Below are 17945 nucleotides of genomic sequence, written 5' to 3'. Positions count from 1 at the left end.
GTGGTCTACAATTCAATTTTCTACAAGGCAACCGATGCTCAAGATGGCATTCTTCTAAGTATTGAATCCGAGGTGTATCCAACATGACAATTGTTGCTAGGGTGTCAATCGTAGCTTCCTCCTCAACTTGGTCTCACCATTTATGTTCACACTGAGCTACAAAGAGGGTGAAAGTTGTGGCATCTCAAGTGGACTTCCCAATGTTATCCCATTATTTATTTTGGCTTTTACATATTTATTTTGTTTACTTATCAATGTTGGGGTAGGCAATTTCCTTAGATGGGTATGTAAGCAACCCATCGTCCCCTTTGTACATTGTATCAGTTATTCATTGCCAAGGTTGATTGGTTCAAGAGACTCTCTCTTTCTCTCTCTCTCTCCTTGGTCTCTGCGCTTCCGCATCGTCAATTTTGACATAACCACCAGAACTCCATACAATTACAACACAAACAACAAGCCATGTAGAGAATACAACATAGTCATGGACAGAGCATATCTTCGCGAGTTACAACAGCATTTGATGATGGACCTACAAAACAAGTAGGGAATTTGGCGCAGCGAGCTTCCATCCGACAATAGAAAGGACATCAAAATTAGTCACATTCACATCAGCACTTGGAAGAGTATCATTGGGACCAGCTTTCACAGCTTGCACCATATTCAAATTCAAATGCACGCGTACCTTGTGAGCAAAAGAGTAATCTCAACAATTCACAATCACACACCATGGAGTGGTTGAGCAAAAAACATGTAAATAGGATGAAATTTGCATGATTTGTAGCAAAAGACTAAACACATTTAAAAATGCAACACCACCTGCTAACATTTGCTTGAAAATAATCCCATGCTCAAAATAAGCAAGCAGATGCCCTTTGCACTTGTTGGTCAAAATAGGCAATTCTTGAGAAAGGGAGGGGGGGGGGGGGGGGGGGGGGCCTGCACAAAATATACAAACCTAAACCTTAAGTTCCTGAAGTCATACCCTTTGATCCAACACATGGACCTTTGAGTGTGTAAAATTAGGCTATGATTCATCCTCTGATGAAATTGTGTGTAATTCCTCACATCAACTTACTTGTTACTTGCAAAGGCTTCAAAAACAGTATTAAAATATACCGCATCATAGACAGAGGAATCTCAATCATTTACATGTACATCTTCCCATGAGGAGAGAACTTTTCAATGATAGCTTATACACCTTGGGCTATGGATGTAGTTCTAGGTAGGCAGTCTTTTTTGCCTTTTCGCTATCAGCTGGTTTTTTCTATTTCCTTTCAGATAAGAGATACATTTTCATGATGTACTGTTTTGGTCTCGTAGGGCACTTTAACATCTCTCTCTCTCTCTCTCTCTCTCTCTCTCTCTCTCTCTCTCTCTCTCTCTGTGTGTGTGTGTGTGTGTGTGTGTGTGTGTGTGTGTGTGTGTGTGTGTGTGTAAGAAAGGCCCCAAAAAGAACATACTCCAAATTAGATTGTCTATGTGATCCTAACCCTTAAGATAGCAAGAGATATGATTGGTTTATAAATCCAATCACCTTGATAACATATGAACCTTCATATCAGGTCACAAATTAGTCGATGAAACCTCTTTCATCCTTTGCCACGATTACCAAAAAATATCCAAACATGTCCGCATTTCCATTGAAGTGAAGAGGGTTCACAACTCTTCTCTCAAAATCTTTTTAATGCTACTCCACCAGTTGAGAAACCAACTCTGCCAAAAGAAAACTCTCTCTCTCTCTCTCTCTCTCTCTCTCTCTCTCTCTCTCTCTCTCTCTCCTCATTTATTTTTATTTTTATCTTTCCTAGACATTGTACTGGAGTCATACATGGATGTAGCCTTTTGGTCTTGTAGGTCATTTTGGCCTTTTGAAGACGTTAATATAACATTTTATTTCATTTCTCTCTCATCATCAAAGATGATAAGCACAAACACTCATATGGCTGAAAATAATGACACGAATTAGAATTTAGCACACCTACTTTTGTAATGGGTTGTTCCATTCCTCACCGTGACTCTTAATTTTTATGCTTGCTTGGATAGAGATCCAACCTTTAGTCGATCTAGAGGAAGACATTGTTCACTTCAAGGACAAGGGCGAAGTTATTGTCTTGGGTGATACAAATGCACACACAAGAAGTTTGCAACATGACATACAACAATTTGATATGCCACATGTTTCAAGGAGATCAGAGGATGTGCACATGAATAGCCAATCTCTAGTGATAAAAAAGAGATGGATTGATATGGCAAGTCACTTCTACATATATTATTTTCACAATTCATATTGGATTGCATACAAAATTTTACACTTGGCCAATGGAATCCAAAATCGGATCGCAAGACTTTTCAAGTATTGATCTCAAATGTAGGGAGAGACCCAAGCATGTAATCTCCAACCATAGTGTGGGACAATCATCTTTGTGCATAGACTTCAAAAGAGCACTTGTGTATAGTTATATGGTTGAGCCAAAGTTACGGGAAATAAAGCTTCCAAATGATCCAACACTAGAATGCAAAGGGGAAGTTTTCAAGCAAGTTATTTTCTCTCCTGCGGAGGAATGCTTTCTTGTGAAGCACATGTCTTGCAAAGGTGTCAATAAACGTAGCTAAAAGAAGAAATGATTTGAGCCGGAATGTAAAGAAGCACGCAAGTACTTGATGAATTTAGATGCAAACAAAGATAAGGAAGAGTATAAAAAGCATCTACATGCATACAAAGCACATCTCCAAAAAAGGAGGTAGGAAGTCAATGAACAGATTTTTCAACCTCAAGAGAAAGCATAAGCACGTGGTAAATTTCGGATAAATAAAAAGGACAAGCGTATTAAGAGTTTCGGTACGTAACTCTTATGAATATGTATATGCATTGCAAGAATCTATATGAGCAACCGAACGTAGGAAACATGCTATGTCATGGCTTTGTCTCAAAGTCGTTAGTCTTGGCTATTTCGGCGATTCATCATAAAAGCTTCAAGGACATGGTCGATTAGTACGCCACACATTCGGATTTTTCCGATATATTCACTCGAATACATAATGGGGAGGAAGTAGCGAGATATTCCATACGGGATGGCTACTTGATGAAGAAAACGACGTTGTGCGTCACACATCCGTTGAGGGAAAAGGTTTTGATTGAGTGCCATTGTCCAACTTTTACGGGACACGCGGCATCGACACCACCTTCAAAGGTGTGGAGCATTACTTCTTTTGGCCGAGACTCAAGAAAGATGTGGACAAATTTGTTTGCAGTTGTTTAGTATGCCAGAAGGTCAAGTTTGACAGGCATAAGGCACAGGGATTACTACAAGCCTTTACCCATTCCCACACGCCCCTAGGAAAGTATTGCAATGGATTTCATTTTTGATGTCCCGAAGACACAGAGTGGGCATGATGGCATTTGGACTGTCATCGACACATTTAGCAAGCAAGCTCACTTCATTCCAGTGAAGAAAACAGTCAAGCCGGATCATTTAGCTAGACTGCTCATTGCACAGATTTTTTTTTCCGACTACATGGCATGCCTGAGAAAATAGTCTCCGACAGAGACCTCTTATTCACGAGTTTGTTTTGGAGGGCTATTTGGGAGAACATTAGCACACGGTTGCAGTTCTCGTCATCATTCCACCTGTAGCGCGGATAATGTGTCGTGCTCTCTACAGTGGGTGGTCCTTAGTGCAATGTGCGTGACAATCTCACTCAAACAGACTGAATCTCCCTCAAACAGATGAACAGAAAGGAAACAATAGACGTCAACAGAGCTCTCAAAGACACAACAGCAGGCCAAAACATATGACTCGACTATCTCAAAGATTGATATAGAGTCTGGCGTGGCAGCACACTCAGCTCCAGCCCAGGACTCTTAGGTACAATGGGGGTGTCGAGGCTCAGATGTGCCGGGATGGTGCAGACGTGCTCTGTGTAAAAGATTCACACTAGACGACTACTACGCACAAAATAATGCCACTGGCCCAGAACGACTACTCATATGTATCACCATAAAGAGCCACCAACGGCTCATAAATGTCAACCATGTGGTGACCTGGCCACGAGGTCCACTAGACCACCGTCGGTAGGTACCTGCCACGTGTCACTCCCAGACCAGAGGGTCCGTCCAGTGTGAACCAGACCAAGTGTAACCAACTGTCCAACTGTCTGTCCTGTGAAGTGACACTGTAGCCCTGCTACAGGTTGCCCGCCACAAGACCGCTCACCGTCTCGGTGAGAGGAATACTGAGAAAGCTGTGAAGGAAAACCACTAGGTACTGCTTCCGTAGATCTTTCTTGAAGTACGTGTTAGGCCCATGACCATACATACCTCAAAACTGGAGTTAAAAACACTACACTGCTTGCAATCGCCTTAAGCCTCTAACTAGGCAAGAACCCACCATCCTGCCACGTGTGTCTGCCCAAGTGGAAACGACCAGATCAAAGACCAACTGACCAAAGCCCAACTGCAAACTACTGTTGTGTGAAAGTGAAAGTGACACTGTAGCAGGCTACACTTTTTTTTTCTTTTTCTTTTTTTTTAACTTTTTCTTTTTTTTTTAACTTTTTTTTTTCTTTTAGGGCGAGGGCGAGGGCGAGGGACTAGGGACGAGGGGCGAGGGGCTAGGGACTAGGGACAAGGGACAAGGGACGAGGGGCTAGGGGAGAGGGACTAGGGACTAGGGTTTAGGGGCGAGGGACTAGGGGCTAGGGACTAGGGGCTAGGGACGAGGGACTAGGGGCTAGGGACTAGGGGACTATGGGCTATGGGCTAGGGGCTAGGGGCGAGGGGCTAGAGACTAGGGGCTAGGGCCTAGGGGACAAGGGGAGGCAAGGGCGAGGGGGAGGGCTAGGGCGAGGGGGTAGGTAGGTGGGAGGGCGAGGGCGAGGGCGAGGGGTAGGTAGGGGGGCTAGGGCGAGGGGGTAGGTAGGTGAGAGGGGGAGGGCGAGGGCGAGAGCGAGGGGGTAGGTAGGTGAGAGGGGGAGGGCGAGGGCGCAGGGGTAGGTAGGGGGCTAGGGCGAGGGGTAGGTAGGTGAGAGGGGGAAGGGGAGGGCGAGGGGGTATGTAGGTGGGAGGGCGAGGGCGAGGGACTAGGGCGAGGGGGTGAGGGGTAGGGTAAGGCGAGGGGTAGTGAGGGGGAGAGGGGGATAGGGTAGATAGGTGCACATAATGAGCACGCAGTTACCATGAGCAATACAGCGATCATGATCTTAGAATTCATCTTGCAGGACGGGCTCTGTGAAGGGAGTTTGCTATACACAAAGGAGAGATTTGTTCTGGTCGGAGAAGCAGACACCAAAGGTGTTTGTAGAGGAGATTTCTTATTGCTTCTATACTTCTTCATAGGCTCCGATGGCTCATTTGGTGTAGTTACTGTGGCACCATTTGAAGAGGGTGTACCTTCATGCAAAGAGTGAATAGAGACTCCATAACAAGGCATAGATTTGGTAGCCTCCAACCACTCCAACAGATCTTCATCTGACCCTTCAGGTGTAGTAGGCTGTTCTTGTTCAGGTTTGGTTTCCATTGACAAAGAAACTTGCTGCACCAAGGGATCCATACCACCTTCTAAGAGAATGGGTTGCATCGAGGAGCGAGAAGTATGTATACACATTGCGTCGTTTCCCCAATCATGAAGTGCTTTAGTGTGTCGTAGCCATGGTCTTCCAATGAGCAAAGGAAATCCGCCCTCAACCTGGGGAAGACGAACCACAACAAAATCCAAGTTAAAACTAAAATCTTGTACCTGCAGAGGCACATTGCCCACTATGCCCACTGGGTAGACTGTCCTTTGGTCGGCCAATGTAACTGTGAATGGAGCAGGGCGAGTAGGCTGTAGACCTAGAGCTAACATAGTGAACTCGGGCAATAGGTTGATGCCAGATCCACCATCCACTATCACTCCTGAGAATTTTCGACCCAAAACGGACACTGTCAGGCGAGGGCTTCTATAATCAGTGAGTGGAGCAGCAGGATTCGATATCATATAGGACTCTGATGGTCGCACTGGGAGGTGCCCGCCACTAGGACCTGCTCCAGGATAAAGTGACTGAATAACAGCAAGGGTGTCACTTCTAAAACTTGCATCTAGCCGTAGCATATCATAGAGGGACACTTTTTGGAAGGTGTTCTCCAAGACTGTCTCTGCTGTAAGCTTTTCTTGTTCTACCTGTTGTTCCTCTGGTACCTTGATCTTCTGTAGATCGGAAACGGCTTCCAAGAAGGCTTCATCAATATCTGAGGCAAGGATTTGGATTCCTTCATGGCACTGGGGGATGGCTTGTTTACAGCTGCAGGCAGGGTTTCCACGGGTGTGAGAATGTGTGGGGGAGTTGAACTTGATGGAATGCTAAGACCGAGAGCGGCTCTCTGGGCCTGGGTGAGGACGCCCGATGGCTCCTCTGCCAACTGCGGCGGCTTATCTTTATGGGTAACCACGTGGGTAGAAGGGGGCAGCTGAGAAACATTGCTAACTGCTATCAAATTGAGCTTGGGAAAGGTGAATTCATTCTGGCTTTGACTTGAGTTCGAAGGCGTGGATGCACGAAGTTTAGGGAAATCCTTACTGTAGTGATCCTTCGTTTCAGGGCAATGACGGTAAGGAGGGGACCCTTCTGGCAGGGGGCATTTGCTTTGGTAATGCCCATATTCCCCGCATCTGTAGCACAAAATGGGCCGATTCAAAGGGCGAGTCGAAGGACGAGGTGGTCCTTGCTCCATGGAGTTGGAGGTGGAGGCATAGAAGCTGTGAGGTGGTGAGGGAGCATGGGTATGATAAAAGCTCTGAGAGGGAAAAGTGCTCTGCATACCTTGCATAGGAGGGGCTGTCAGCAAAGGTGGCATATGGTGTGGATGGCCACAAGGAGAAACCATGTTGGATGCAGGTGCTGGACCTTGCTGAAGAGAAGGACCAAGACTTTGTTGTATTTGTCGCAATCCCTTGAGGTAGTAACAATCCTTGTCCTCATGTCCAGATTTTTCATAGAAGTGGCAGTAAACCCGGAGGGGGCATTCCTGTGGAGGGTGCCCTGGAGAGCGGCATGAGCTACACCAAATCGTAGCCTTAGTCTCTTGCTGACACTTGAGCTCTTCTAGCTCGCGCTTAATCTGTTCTAATGCCTCGTGATGTGGAGGCTTCTCTTGTCTAAGAGAGAAGGACCTCTCTTCTTGAAGAGCTCGCTGTAACTTTAGGGCTTCCAGTTCCCTGCGTAAAGAAGATAAAGGATCAGAAGGACTGTCCAAAAACACAGAGGGGGTCTCTATGTGAGGGGGGCTGGTGAACAGCTTCCTAGCCCCCTCTATCCTCGTAGCAGCGGCGATGAATTCCTCCAGAGTGGCGTCGGCTCGGAGGCTCTCCCGGAGTTTTTGTTGAGAGGTTTTGGGGAGCACCTTCTCCACCCACTTCTTAACCATGAATTCACCGGGTTGCTAGGGAAGCTTGGCAACCAGAGACTTGGTTTTGGTCATAAGCTCTGCAAAAGTCTCCTCTGGTTGGAGCACCATGTTGGCCAACTCATCCAACACTTTCTCTTGGTAGTCGCCCGGCCTGAAAGCTGCACAGAACTGTTGTCTTAAGTCTGCCCAAGTTGCAAAATGATTCTCTGCAAACTGGCTGTACCATTTGTCTGCTAAGCCGTCCAAGGTGGATGGAAAAAGTACCAGATAAGCATCTTCCCTGTTAAGACCACGTCCTCTACAGAGAGATACAAACCTCCGTGCATGGTCGTCCGCATCTTCCGAGGAGAGTCCTTTGAAGGTGGGGAACTTGATGTTTACCTTGGCCAACACACTAGCCAACGCCTCCATGGCCCCTTGTTGAGCCTGTTGCTCAATAGCCTGCTGTAGCAGAATAGGAGAGAGCTTTGCTGGAGAAGGTGATCTGGAAGATGTGGAACCGGATGAAGGAATGGGGGATGTCGTATGTGGAGGTATGGTTGATGAGGTTAATGGACTTCTACTAGATACCACAGGGCGTCTTCTGTTATAGTGCTTCAGAGGGCTCAGTAGTGCGCTTTGACGCTCAACTGACCGCCTTGTATGTGTCATGCAGTGAACAACACAGGCCTAAAACAGAACAAGTGAGGATAGTGACTAGATCGCCTGGTCCAGGACCAGTGACTAGACCACCTAGCTGGCAGGACGAGGAGGGCTGGACTAGGGCGAGGACTAGACCACGACCCAGGACCAAGGACTAGACCAGGACCAAGGACCAGGACGAGGAGGGTTGGACCAGGGCAAGGACTAGACCAGGACCAAGGACCAAGGACCAGGGACCAGGGACGAGGGTTGGACCAAGGCGAGGACTAGACCAGGACCAAGGACCAAGGACCAGGGACCAGGGACGAGGACTAGGACTTGGACCAGGGCTGGACCAGGGCGAGAGACTAGACCAGCTAGGTTAAGCTGTCAAGAGACTAGACCAGCTAGGTTAAGCTGTCAAGAGACTAGACCAGCTAGGTTAAGCTGTCAAGAGACTAGACCAACTAGATTAAGCTGTCAATGGGTGAAACTGGACCAGACCAACCGGCTGCACAGGCGAAGCGAAGAAACCAACTACTCAACAGAGTAACAGAGTGAGACTTCAATTGAGGTCCCACCGTGATCGCCAAAATGAGAGCACCTGTAGCGCGGATAATGTGTCGTGCTCTCTACAGTGCAATGTGCGTGACAATCTCACTCAAACAGACTGAATCTCCCTCAAACAGATGAACAGAAAGGAAACAATAGACGTCAACAGAGCTCTCAAAGACACAACAGCAGGCCAAAACATATGACTCGACTATCTCAAAGATTGATATAGAGTCTGGCGTGGCAGCACACTCAGCTCCAGCCCAGGACTCTTAGGTACAATGGGGGTGTCGAGGCTCAGATGTGCCGGGATGGTGCAGACGTGCTCTGTGTAAAAGATTCACACTAGACGACTACTACGCACAAAATAATGCCACTGGCCCAGAACGACTACTCATATGTATCACCATAAAGAGCCACCAACGGCTCATAAATGTCAACCATGTGGTGACCTGGCCACGAGGTCCACTAGACCACCGTCGGTAGGTACCTGCCACGTGTCACTCCCAGACCAGAGGGTCCGTCCAGTGTGAACCAGACCAAGTGTAACCAACTGTCCAACTGTCTGTCCTGTGAAGTGACACTGTAGCCCTACTACACCACCGCAGACATATGGCAATCTGAGATTGCAAATTCAGTTGTTCTAGATTCATAGAGGTCTTACATCTCTGATTAGAAGACTCAATGGGAAAAGAATTTGCCCTTGGTGGAGTTTGCCTACAATGACACACAAGGAAGTCGCCATTTGAAGTGTTCGAGGGTGCTAAGAAGCTTCTTCAGTTTCTAAGCACCTAAGACAAGATTTGTTTGAAGTAGATTTTTTTAAAAAAAGTCTAGAAGGCATCAAAGGCCACCTAGCAGTTCAAAGGAGGCGAGCTCATCCTCTTTTGACAATGACCAGATCAACACGAAAACCAAGGAGTTCAAGGAAGGAAGTCAAGCCGTCAGGTTTCAGACAAATTTTTTTTCAGGCTACCAGGACACCCATCGAGCCCTTGAGTTTGTACAACAATTTGACGTCGCCTTCTCTCGAGAGCAGTTCTCAAAGCATTCCAGGCAGTGTGACAGACGGCATTGTACTTGAAAAGAATAGTGCCAGCATGGTGATCTACTCTGTTGTTACGCAGAGAAACATATGCGACGTGGTTAAAATTCTTTTTCACATCAACTTGGATATTGGATGTATATGCAAGAGATGTCATCACACCTTGGCATCATTTGAAAATGATTGAGAAAGATACATTGGATGACTATTGCCAGAGATTTTGGGATACTTGTCAAAGATTCTTTTGAAAGACCAGATTGAGCAATTTTGCTATGATTTGCTAAAGAGATTCAAGACTATGCTTTACACCAGAAGTTTGACTTCATTCAGATACTTATGGGCCATGACTAAGCAACCATTTGAAATGCATGCCGGCTCATTGACTTATGCGACGGGCAGGATAGCATCCACCTCAAAAAGGCAAGAGTCTGCCAGTGAAGCGAATGAATGAACGGAACCAGATGATAGCTCATCACAGGATTCTGGCGAATCAAAAGGTTCCGACGAACTAAGGAAACCAGATGCAAGTTCATCAAAGGATTTCAGAAAAAGAGGAATTAGATGATAGTGCGTCTTAGGGTTTCGATGATTGACTCTGCCGTGCCAATGGACAGGGAAGCGAAAGACGCTACCCGCAGGTCCCAAGGCACAAGGAAAGAAAGGAAAAATGGAATCAGCTTTCCCTAGACCCAGGATAAGATTTTTGAAGCTGACCAGTACAAGAGGGACTTGGACACTGCTTTTGCCAAGGTCTAGAAGCGGGTTTGCGAATCACTCCGCTACTTTGTCAACGGATTACCTCAATTTGGACTAAAGTCACTGATGTCCCCTTTGGATTTCAGGGATACTAATGGGCTGACCAATATTCTGCCGAATGACTTTATGACAGGAATTCCAGAAAGTCAATATGATTAATTTGTACTTGACTTGTTTGAGTGCAGGAATTGAAAGACAAAATGACTGTAGCATTTCGGTCTCATAAATCTCTATAGACATGATTGCAATAAGGATTAGTTAATCGGGCATCCGTGAGGTCCAGACTCGATCTAGATGCAATTACTAAATACGTTGCCGAATAATCATGCTCTGAGATTAGGAATGATTTTGTATGTGATTTGCCTTGTGATGTCCTGTGATGTCCAGTGATGTGACTGTCATTTTGTACAAGTGCTAGATGTGTCGTGTCTAGCGCATATTAGTCTACTAAGACAGTTTATGGCCTCTGTCTGTTTTGTAAGCGTAATCGAGGGCGATTACAATTCTTTCAAGAGGGGCGTATGTAGCGCCGGAAAACGCGGATGTGGCAGTGCCGTACAGATCTCCGTAAAATCCGCTAATTGCTGACGTGGCAAGATCTCTGCAAATCGCGTTGAGTTGCTGACGTGGCAATACGTACGGATCTCCGCAAGTTACGTTGGCTGATTTTGGGGCAGCTTTTGGATTACAGTTGCTTTTGAGTTAAGAGCTTTTGAGTTTGAGATTTTGGGGCTTTGCTTTTGGGCATCCCTTGTAACAATAAATAGGTTCAAGGGCATCTGGACGCAGAGTCAAAGTGTGAGTTCCCGCAGACTCCCTTGTACTTTGCTCAAAGATTAATAGGGATTAATTGTTGGGGCTCTTAAGAAGTACCTCTTTGACACTTGGGTGACACTCGTGCTTCTTTATGGAGTTGACGTATGGAGGTAGCATCTCCAAGTCAATACACAAACACCATACATGCTCTTTACTTCTCGAGTCTAGATCGATTCCCATTGAGGTTATGGGTGCAAAGAGAGTTGTGGAGTACATGGTTGAGATGGGAAAAAACCCTTCACATCGCCTTGTGAGGATTGCACGGGAAGCAAGTAAAAAGTATAAGAAGACACACAAAAGTAAAATCTTAAGTTCGGGATGGATGCAAGACATCAAGAAGTGGTTTGGAAAGATGAATTACACTTGCTTCATGATGCCTCAATAGACTCCAGAGTAAAAGGCTTTTTAACAATGCCAATGTATCACGTCTTGGGAGAAATCTTGGGTTTCACGCTTCATATATTATACCCCCTGATTACCAAACCATCTTCTTCTTTAAACAATGGAACCGTATCCATCCTTAGATGCTTGAGCTCGTCCCCTCAAGTGCGATTTGCACTATTGCCTCCATCCGGCTCAATTCTAATCTCTACAATGTGAGAGAGGTCGTTGGGGCACCTACAAGGAGTATTATGATTTATCGGCTATGCACTCCATGCCCCCAAAAAATTCACGATTCTAAGCATCACCCCCTACTTGAGTCTAAGCATCACCCCCACATTTTCAGCCATGACCTCTCCCTACACATATTCCTCTCCCAATCGAAATGCGGACTCTTTATTACGATCCTAATAACCACAATTCGTGAGCATTGAGAGTCACTTATCAACTCCACACACCCTACACATATGTTTCTTTTGATACCATATTTGACCTTTGAGAACGACAATCAATTCTCTCTCTCTCTCTCTCTCTCTCTCTCTCTCTCTCTCTCTCTCTCTCTCTGGCAGGGACGTGGATCCCATTGTTGTTATATGCTGATGATATTGTCTTGATCTCTGACTCACCAGAGGGTATGCAGCGACAATTGGATGCATTACACAGTTTTGCAGAGGATAGTGGATTGTCTGTAAACCTTGGTAAAACCAAGGTCATGGTGTTTAACACCACACCGCAGTGGATCAGGAGATCGGCACCGACCTTCACGTATGGTCAAGAGATTGTGGAGTATACAGATGCATACACTTACCTTGGGATAGTCTTCACTGGGCCGAGGTTTTCTTTGGGGAGAGCAGCAGAGACTAGACTGACCAGAGCTTATGCGGCCTTGGGAGGCTTGGAGAGGATGTGTTCGCAGGTTCAGTTCCAGGAACCTCGGACAAAGTTATGGCTCTTTGATACTTTAGTAGCCTCATCTATGATGTATGGGGTACAGGTATGGGGACCTTCTGTAGGCCAGGATGGTTGGAGACGTATGGAGAGGCCCTTGGTATCTATGATCTCCCGATTGATTAGAGCCAAGGCCTCCGTACCTCACGCGATCATTCGAGCAGAGCTAGCTGCCCCCCCCATGGAGATTGAGGCGCTTACCAGATCAGTGTCCTTTGTGCACAGCCTATGGGATACTACTAGAGACAGATATGCTAGACTGGCCCTTGAGTCTTCCAGACAGTTAGCTCTACAGGGGGACACTTCATGCTGGTATGCACAGATGACTTCATGGTTTCAGACGCATGGCTTCACCATGGACAGGTTGCCCCCTTTCCAGTATTCTCTTCAGGCACCCTCGCTGTCTCTTACACGGGTGGAGATCACTAGACTCATTCGTCAGGACCTGATCCAGCTCGACACCAGGAGGACATGGATAGAGCCGCCTCAGGAGTTGAGCACGAAAATGGCTTTCTATAGAGAGCATCTTCTCCACCTCACAGGAGATGGGTTTGTGATTCGACCCAGCTACATGGACACACATATGTCTCATGGTTTGCGTTGTGCCATTGGTCAGATACGCACATCCTCACATCAGCTCGAGATTGAGACTGGTAGATTCAGAGGGATACCAGCAGACAGCAGGATATGCCGATTATGCCAGAGAGAGCCAGAGACAGAGTTGCACTACATATGTCATTGCACAGTGTTCTATGAGATACGGGGGCATTTCCACTGCTTATTCAGAGAGGGTTTTGGTCCTCTATCTAGGGTCATGAGTTATGAGGATCAGAGATGTCTTGGACTATATCTACTTGAGTTACACAGGTATAGAGACACTTTACTGGGGAGAGCTAGAGAGAGGCAGTCCCAGAGACACATTACAGATTTCTTTTCACTAGATATGGGACAGCCAGAGGAGCAACCACCACTGCAGAGCTCGTCCCACACTCATTCGACCACTACTGGCACTCTCATCGACCGAGCATTGGAGCTACAGAGATACAGACGACCACGACTGAGGAGAGGAGCTACACAGCATCGACGGAGACTACAACAGAAGATTCGAGCCATACTCTCTCGACATCCAGAGTGCAGATGAGGATGGATCCTCACCATTTCTTCCATCTTTGTTTCACACACTGTTACATCCAGTTTACCGGGTACCTATTGTATCAGCTGCTACACCCACGTAGTTTTAGATTGTAGTAGTAGTAGTAGTATTTTGTTCCACTTCTAGTTCTTTTCTAGTTCTTTTGTACCCAGACATGGTATTAGATTCACTATTTTGTAACTGATTGGTCTCATAGGTCATTTTGGCCTTTTGAAGACGTTAATATAACATTTCATTTCATTTCATTTCTCTCTCTCTCGTGTGTGAAAATGTCAACTCTATATTGCACCCCTGTAACAGACTTGGACACTCCAAGTCAAGAATCTACCGTGACAGCACCAAATAACCACTTCAAAACAGTTCACAATTCATTCGACACTGGCCCACCGGCGGAGTTCCGTGCCTAGAGATATTGGCCCCAGAGACTGGCGCCCCTTTCGGTATTTCTTTTTGTATTAATCTGAGTTCAAAGTACAAGAGTGCGGGCAGGCGCTCACACTCAGACTCTACGTCCAGATGCTCTGAGTTGTGAGAGGCCTGCTCACATATTTATAGATTACAAGGGATGCTAAAAGCAAAGCCCAAAAGCTGTTAAACTCAAAAGCTGAAAATCCAAAAGCTTTTGAAAAATAAAGCAGGTTCTCTCTCTCTAGCCAAACTTGGCCACAAAATAAAGCAAAAGGCTTTCTCTCTCTTGCGTTGAATAAAGCAAGGCCAAAAGCTATCAAAAAGCAAAATCTCTCGCAGCCTGTTGCTTCCGCAAATTCCACCGCAGATCACGGGGGTCCGTACAGCTGCCACATGTCAGCCTTGCCATGGCAGCAATTAGGGTTTCCTGCAACACTAGACAGTCACGTCATCATTCAGTCCTGGGCAACCACGTCGCAGTTTGTGACATACCCCCCCCTTGAAAGCATTGTAATCGCCCTCGACTACGCCTACGAAACAGACAGAGGCCATAAACGGTCTTAGCAGACACTGACTGTTAGTACCTACGTACTAGGAACACACATCTAGCACATGTACCAATCGACAGTCACATCACACGACATCACAGGACATCACATGACATTCATTCGGATCTTAGACCATGATTTATCGGCAATGTAGTTAGCAATCGCATCTAGATCCAGTCGGGACCTCATAGATGCCCAATTGACTAACCCCTATTGCAGCTATGTCTATTCGAGATCATTTAGACCAAAATGCTGCAGTCATTTGGTCTCTCTCTCTCTCTCTCTCTCTCTCTCTCTCTCTCTCTCTCTCTCTCTCTCTCTCTCTCTCTCTCTCTCTCTCTCTCTCTCTCTCTCTCTCTACTCTATAATCTCTTGTGTGTGAAATCTACTCTCTCCATTAAGTAATCTACTCAAATATCTATTTAGCTACGTCATATTTCCTAACATAGGGCAGGTACAGACATGCGGCCAGAACTGGGATCAGTGGATACACGTGAAGTGTTTGAGCTGTGGAGCATGCCGGTCTTTTCAGATTGTCAATCGGGCCTTGAACGAGCAAGTTATGGCTTGTGGAATATTTGCCGGACGGTCGGGTATATGCTCACCGGGCTGCGTTGGTAGGCGCGTCGATAGGGATTTTGTTGAGCTCGTCAAGGTTCTGGAAAGTACCATGCAACGTGGGGAGTCAGTCAAAACTTATGGCTCGCCGATCGGATTCGAAGGCATCACGATACACCCAATTTAAGTTGGCGGACAATCACAACGGAGGCGAATCGGGTTTTTTTTTTTCACTTTTGCAACTTGATGTTCGAGGGTGTGAATGGATCAAAAGCGGAAAAGTTTTCAAGGTTTGGGGTTGGCCAGGGTGTGGCTTGGCGAGAGGGTGGTTCTGCGAACTCGAGCACATGGAGCACCAGCGGCATGGGAAGCTTACGTTAAAATCTCTCCTTGGTTATAAATGGTAAATGTAATAGGCAATGGCGTTGGAATTTGAAAAAGGAAAGGTTGAGGTGAGCTCCACCAGCTAAGGGAAAAAAAGGATTTTGTAATGGCTTATGGGGACCGAGCGCTCTTGCTCAAGAGGATTTTTTTTAGAAAGGGGAAAAAAGAGGGAGAAGAAGAAAAAGGGGAGGCAGCGTTTTCGAGGGAGAGGGTTTTTTCTTTGGCAAAGAGGGGAAGGAGGGTCCTTGGAAAAGAAAGAAGAATTGGAAGAATAAGGAGAGCTGTGTACGCTTGATGGTGGAGGCCGCACAGGGGAAGTTGCCGAAGTTGCACTAAATTGCAGAGCGCCGCACAGCGGCTTGAAAAGGGAAAGGCCGATAAGAATCACTAAGGTGCCTCCTCGCGTGGGCGAATGGGGAAGGGTGAAAGCAGTTGAGGAATTGTGGGAGCCTCATGCACATAGGGTTGTGTTGTGTAGTGAAGGAGTGTTTTTCTTCCCTGGGAATAGCCAGGGTCGTTGCGTTTTGAGGGTTGTAAGTGGCTTTTTTGAATCAAGATTGCACCCGTTTTGGCCCGTGTGGTGTTGATTTCCCCCTCCCCTTTTCTCTTTCTTCTGCTCTCGTTCGTGTCAATCAGTGTCGGTAGTGTTGAAGTGTGTGCCCCCCCGAACCGGCGGCGTCTGTGTGTGTGCAAAGAGAGTAAGAGGAGTCATGTGTCTTGAGAGGGTCAAGGTCAATCGGAGTGGTGTGTGCATGCGGGTGGGTGATCTTGTCAGCAGTAGGTACGTTGGGCAGAGTGCAGGCGAGGCCCTGCTAATGAAAATTGTTTTTTATGAAGGTCTTTTCGAGAGGACAGGGGTGTTGTGAGTACCCTAAGCTATATAGGGGCAGTTGCTTGTGTTCCGGGTGTGTTCCCCATTCCCCCTCTCCAACATTCCTTTGTGTCCTAAAGTTCAAGTAAATTAAAGATCGGGTGAAAGCCATAGTCTATCGCCCTATGGGCCGGTTTCAGTGGCTCATGCAATGAATGGAGTAAAAACCATTGAGGTGGAGCATGATGCTATTGTACCTATCCTCTGAAGAGAGTGAAAAACATAGGTGATCTACACCAACATCTATGAAAGCATGTCTTCGCTCCGCTCCTTTGCTTCCTAGAGGAACCAACTGATGTATCCCACTAACTCAGAAGATAGTGGATAATATCGAGCCAAACGCTGATGACAACCTCCTGTAGAGCCGACGGTGTCACATTGAGAACGTGGAGGCAACGAGTCTTCCAACGTTCCACAAGTGATGCTAACTATCATGGGAAATATCTCATCTTTGAAATGTGGATCGCCCGGTCTGGCTAACACCGGGCTCATGCTTAAAGTGTCTCTCTATCTGTTGTTAGCATGAACACCAGATCATTGTTGAAACCCTCATAAAATCAATGCTCTCTCGGAAGGTGCATGAGCCAAGATACTAAATCCCATGTAGCAAAGCTGAACTGTACAACTGCTCTCCTCAAATGAAGGGCCCATGCTCTCCATAAGATATGAGGCAAGGCACGCACATAAGAAGTGACTAGGGGACTCGATAGTTTGGAAGATACATATGATGCATGTAGGATTATGTCCCCTGGAAGCTAGCACCATAGGCAATATGCGTTCCACTCAGCTTTACGCAGATACCAAAGTGCTAACCAAGATTGTCTTAAATATGCATGTAAGTGACCCCGCATCTAACCATATCCTCATCCAAGTAGGGTGCTCTCTCTGTTGTCTGACTAGAGCGAGGCGTCCAATCTTGACTGCATACTCAAAAGATCATGTGCAGTGCCCGATACTAAGAGTTAGAAGCTGGCAACAACATTCTATCATCCAAAAAAAGCAGCCCACTTGGCTTAACTACCCCAGGTTTCCACCACCCCAAAATAACCAACCCACAGAAACAAATAGGGTGGAAACATTATCCTCGACCATTCAGCTATTTTGAGGGTTTCTAGATTTAGCACGCAACATGTTGGTAAAGGTTGCTAAAATGCTCCTAACCTGCTTGAAGACTTCTCACCGTGCAGAGCAAACAAATGCAGCATGGATGTCATTCCTCAAAGGCGCCAAGGGCTTATACTATGATTTATCTGGCCAACCTTCGGAGGAAGTGCTCCATGGATTCTATGCAAGGGTGATGTTTCTACCATCCTACTATATGCAAGAAGAAGCATTCCATACGGGCTTGTTCACTTATTACAGATCCAAGATCTTTGGACCTGTCATCACCAACCTACGAGCAAGATTTGTCATTTACTCTGCAGTTGAGCAAAGAAACAAAATCACCATACAATTTATGTCAACTAAAGACAATGAACTCCACCTCAGGTATCAACAAGGTCTCGAGCAACATGTAAAAA

The 17945-nt window shown here is 46.3% G+C and overlaps 1 protein-coding gene across 1 annotated transcript in view; it reads right to left on the bottom strand.

Annotated features, from left to right (window-relative positions):
- Window positions 1-1331: 1331 nt before the first annotated feature.
- Window positions 1332-17945, bottom strand: part of EMB3108 (DEA(D/H)-box RNA helicase family protein) — a 163673-nt gene continuing 147059 nt past the window's right edge. Inside the window, exon 11 of the mRNA XM_086507086.1 lies at window positions 1332-1713. Coding sequence (XP_086363212.1) covers window positions 1688-1713 — 26 coding nt within the window. The 3' untranslated portion in view covers window positions 1332-1687. The remainder of the gene's footprint in view (window positions 1714-17945) is intronic.

Source organism: Adiantum capillus-veneris, chromosome 30 (assembly GCF_014529385.1).
Source record: "Adiantum capillus-veneris isolate H3 chromosome 30, ASM1452938v2, whole genome shotgun sequence".
NCBI lineage: Eukaryota > Viridiplantae > Streptophyta > Polypodiopsida > Polypodiales > Pteridaceae > Adiantum > Adiantum capillus-veneris.
This window is presented reverse-complemented; position numbering and strand designations above follow the sequence as displayed.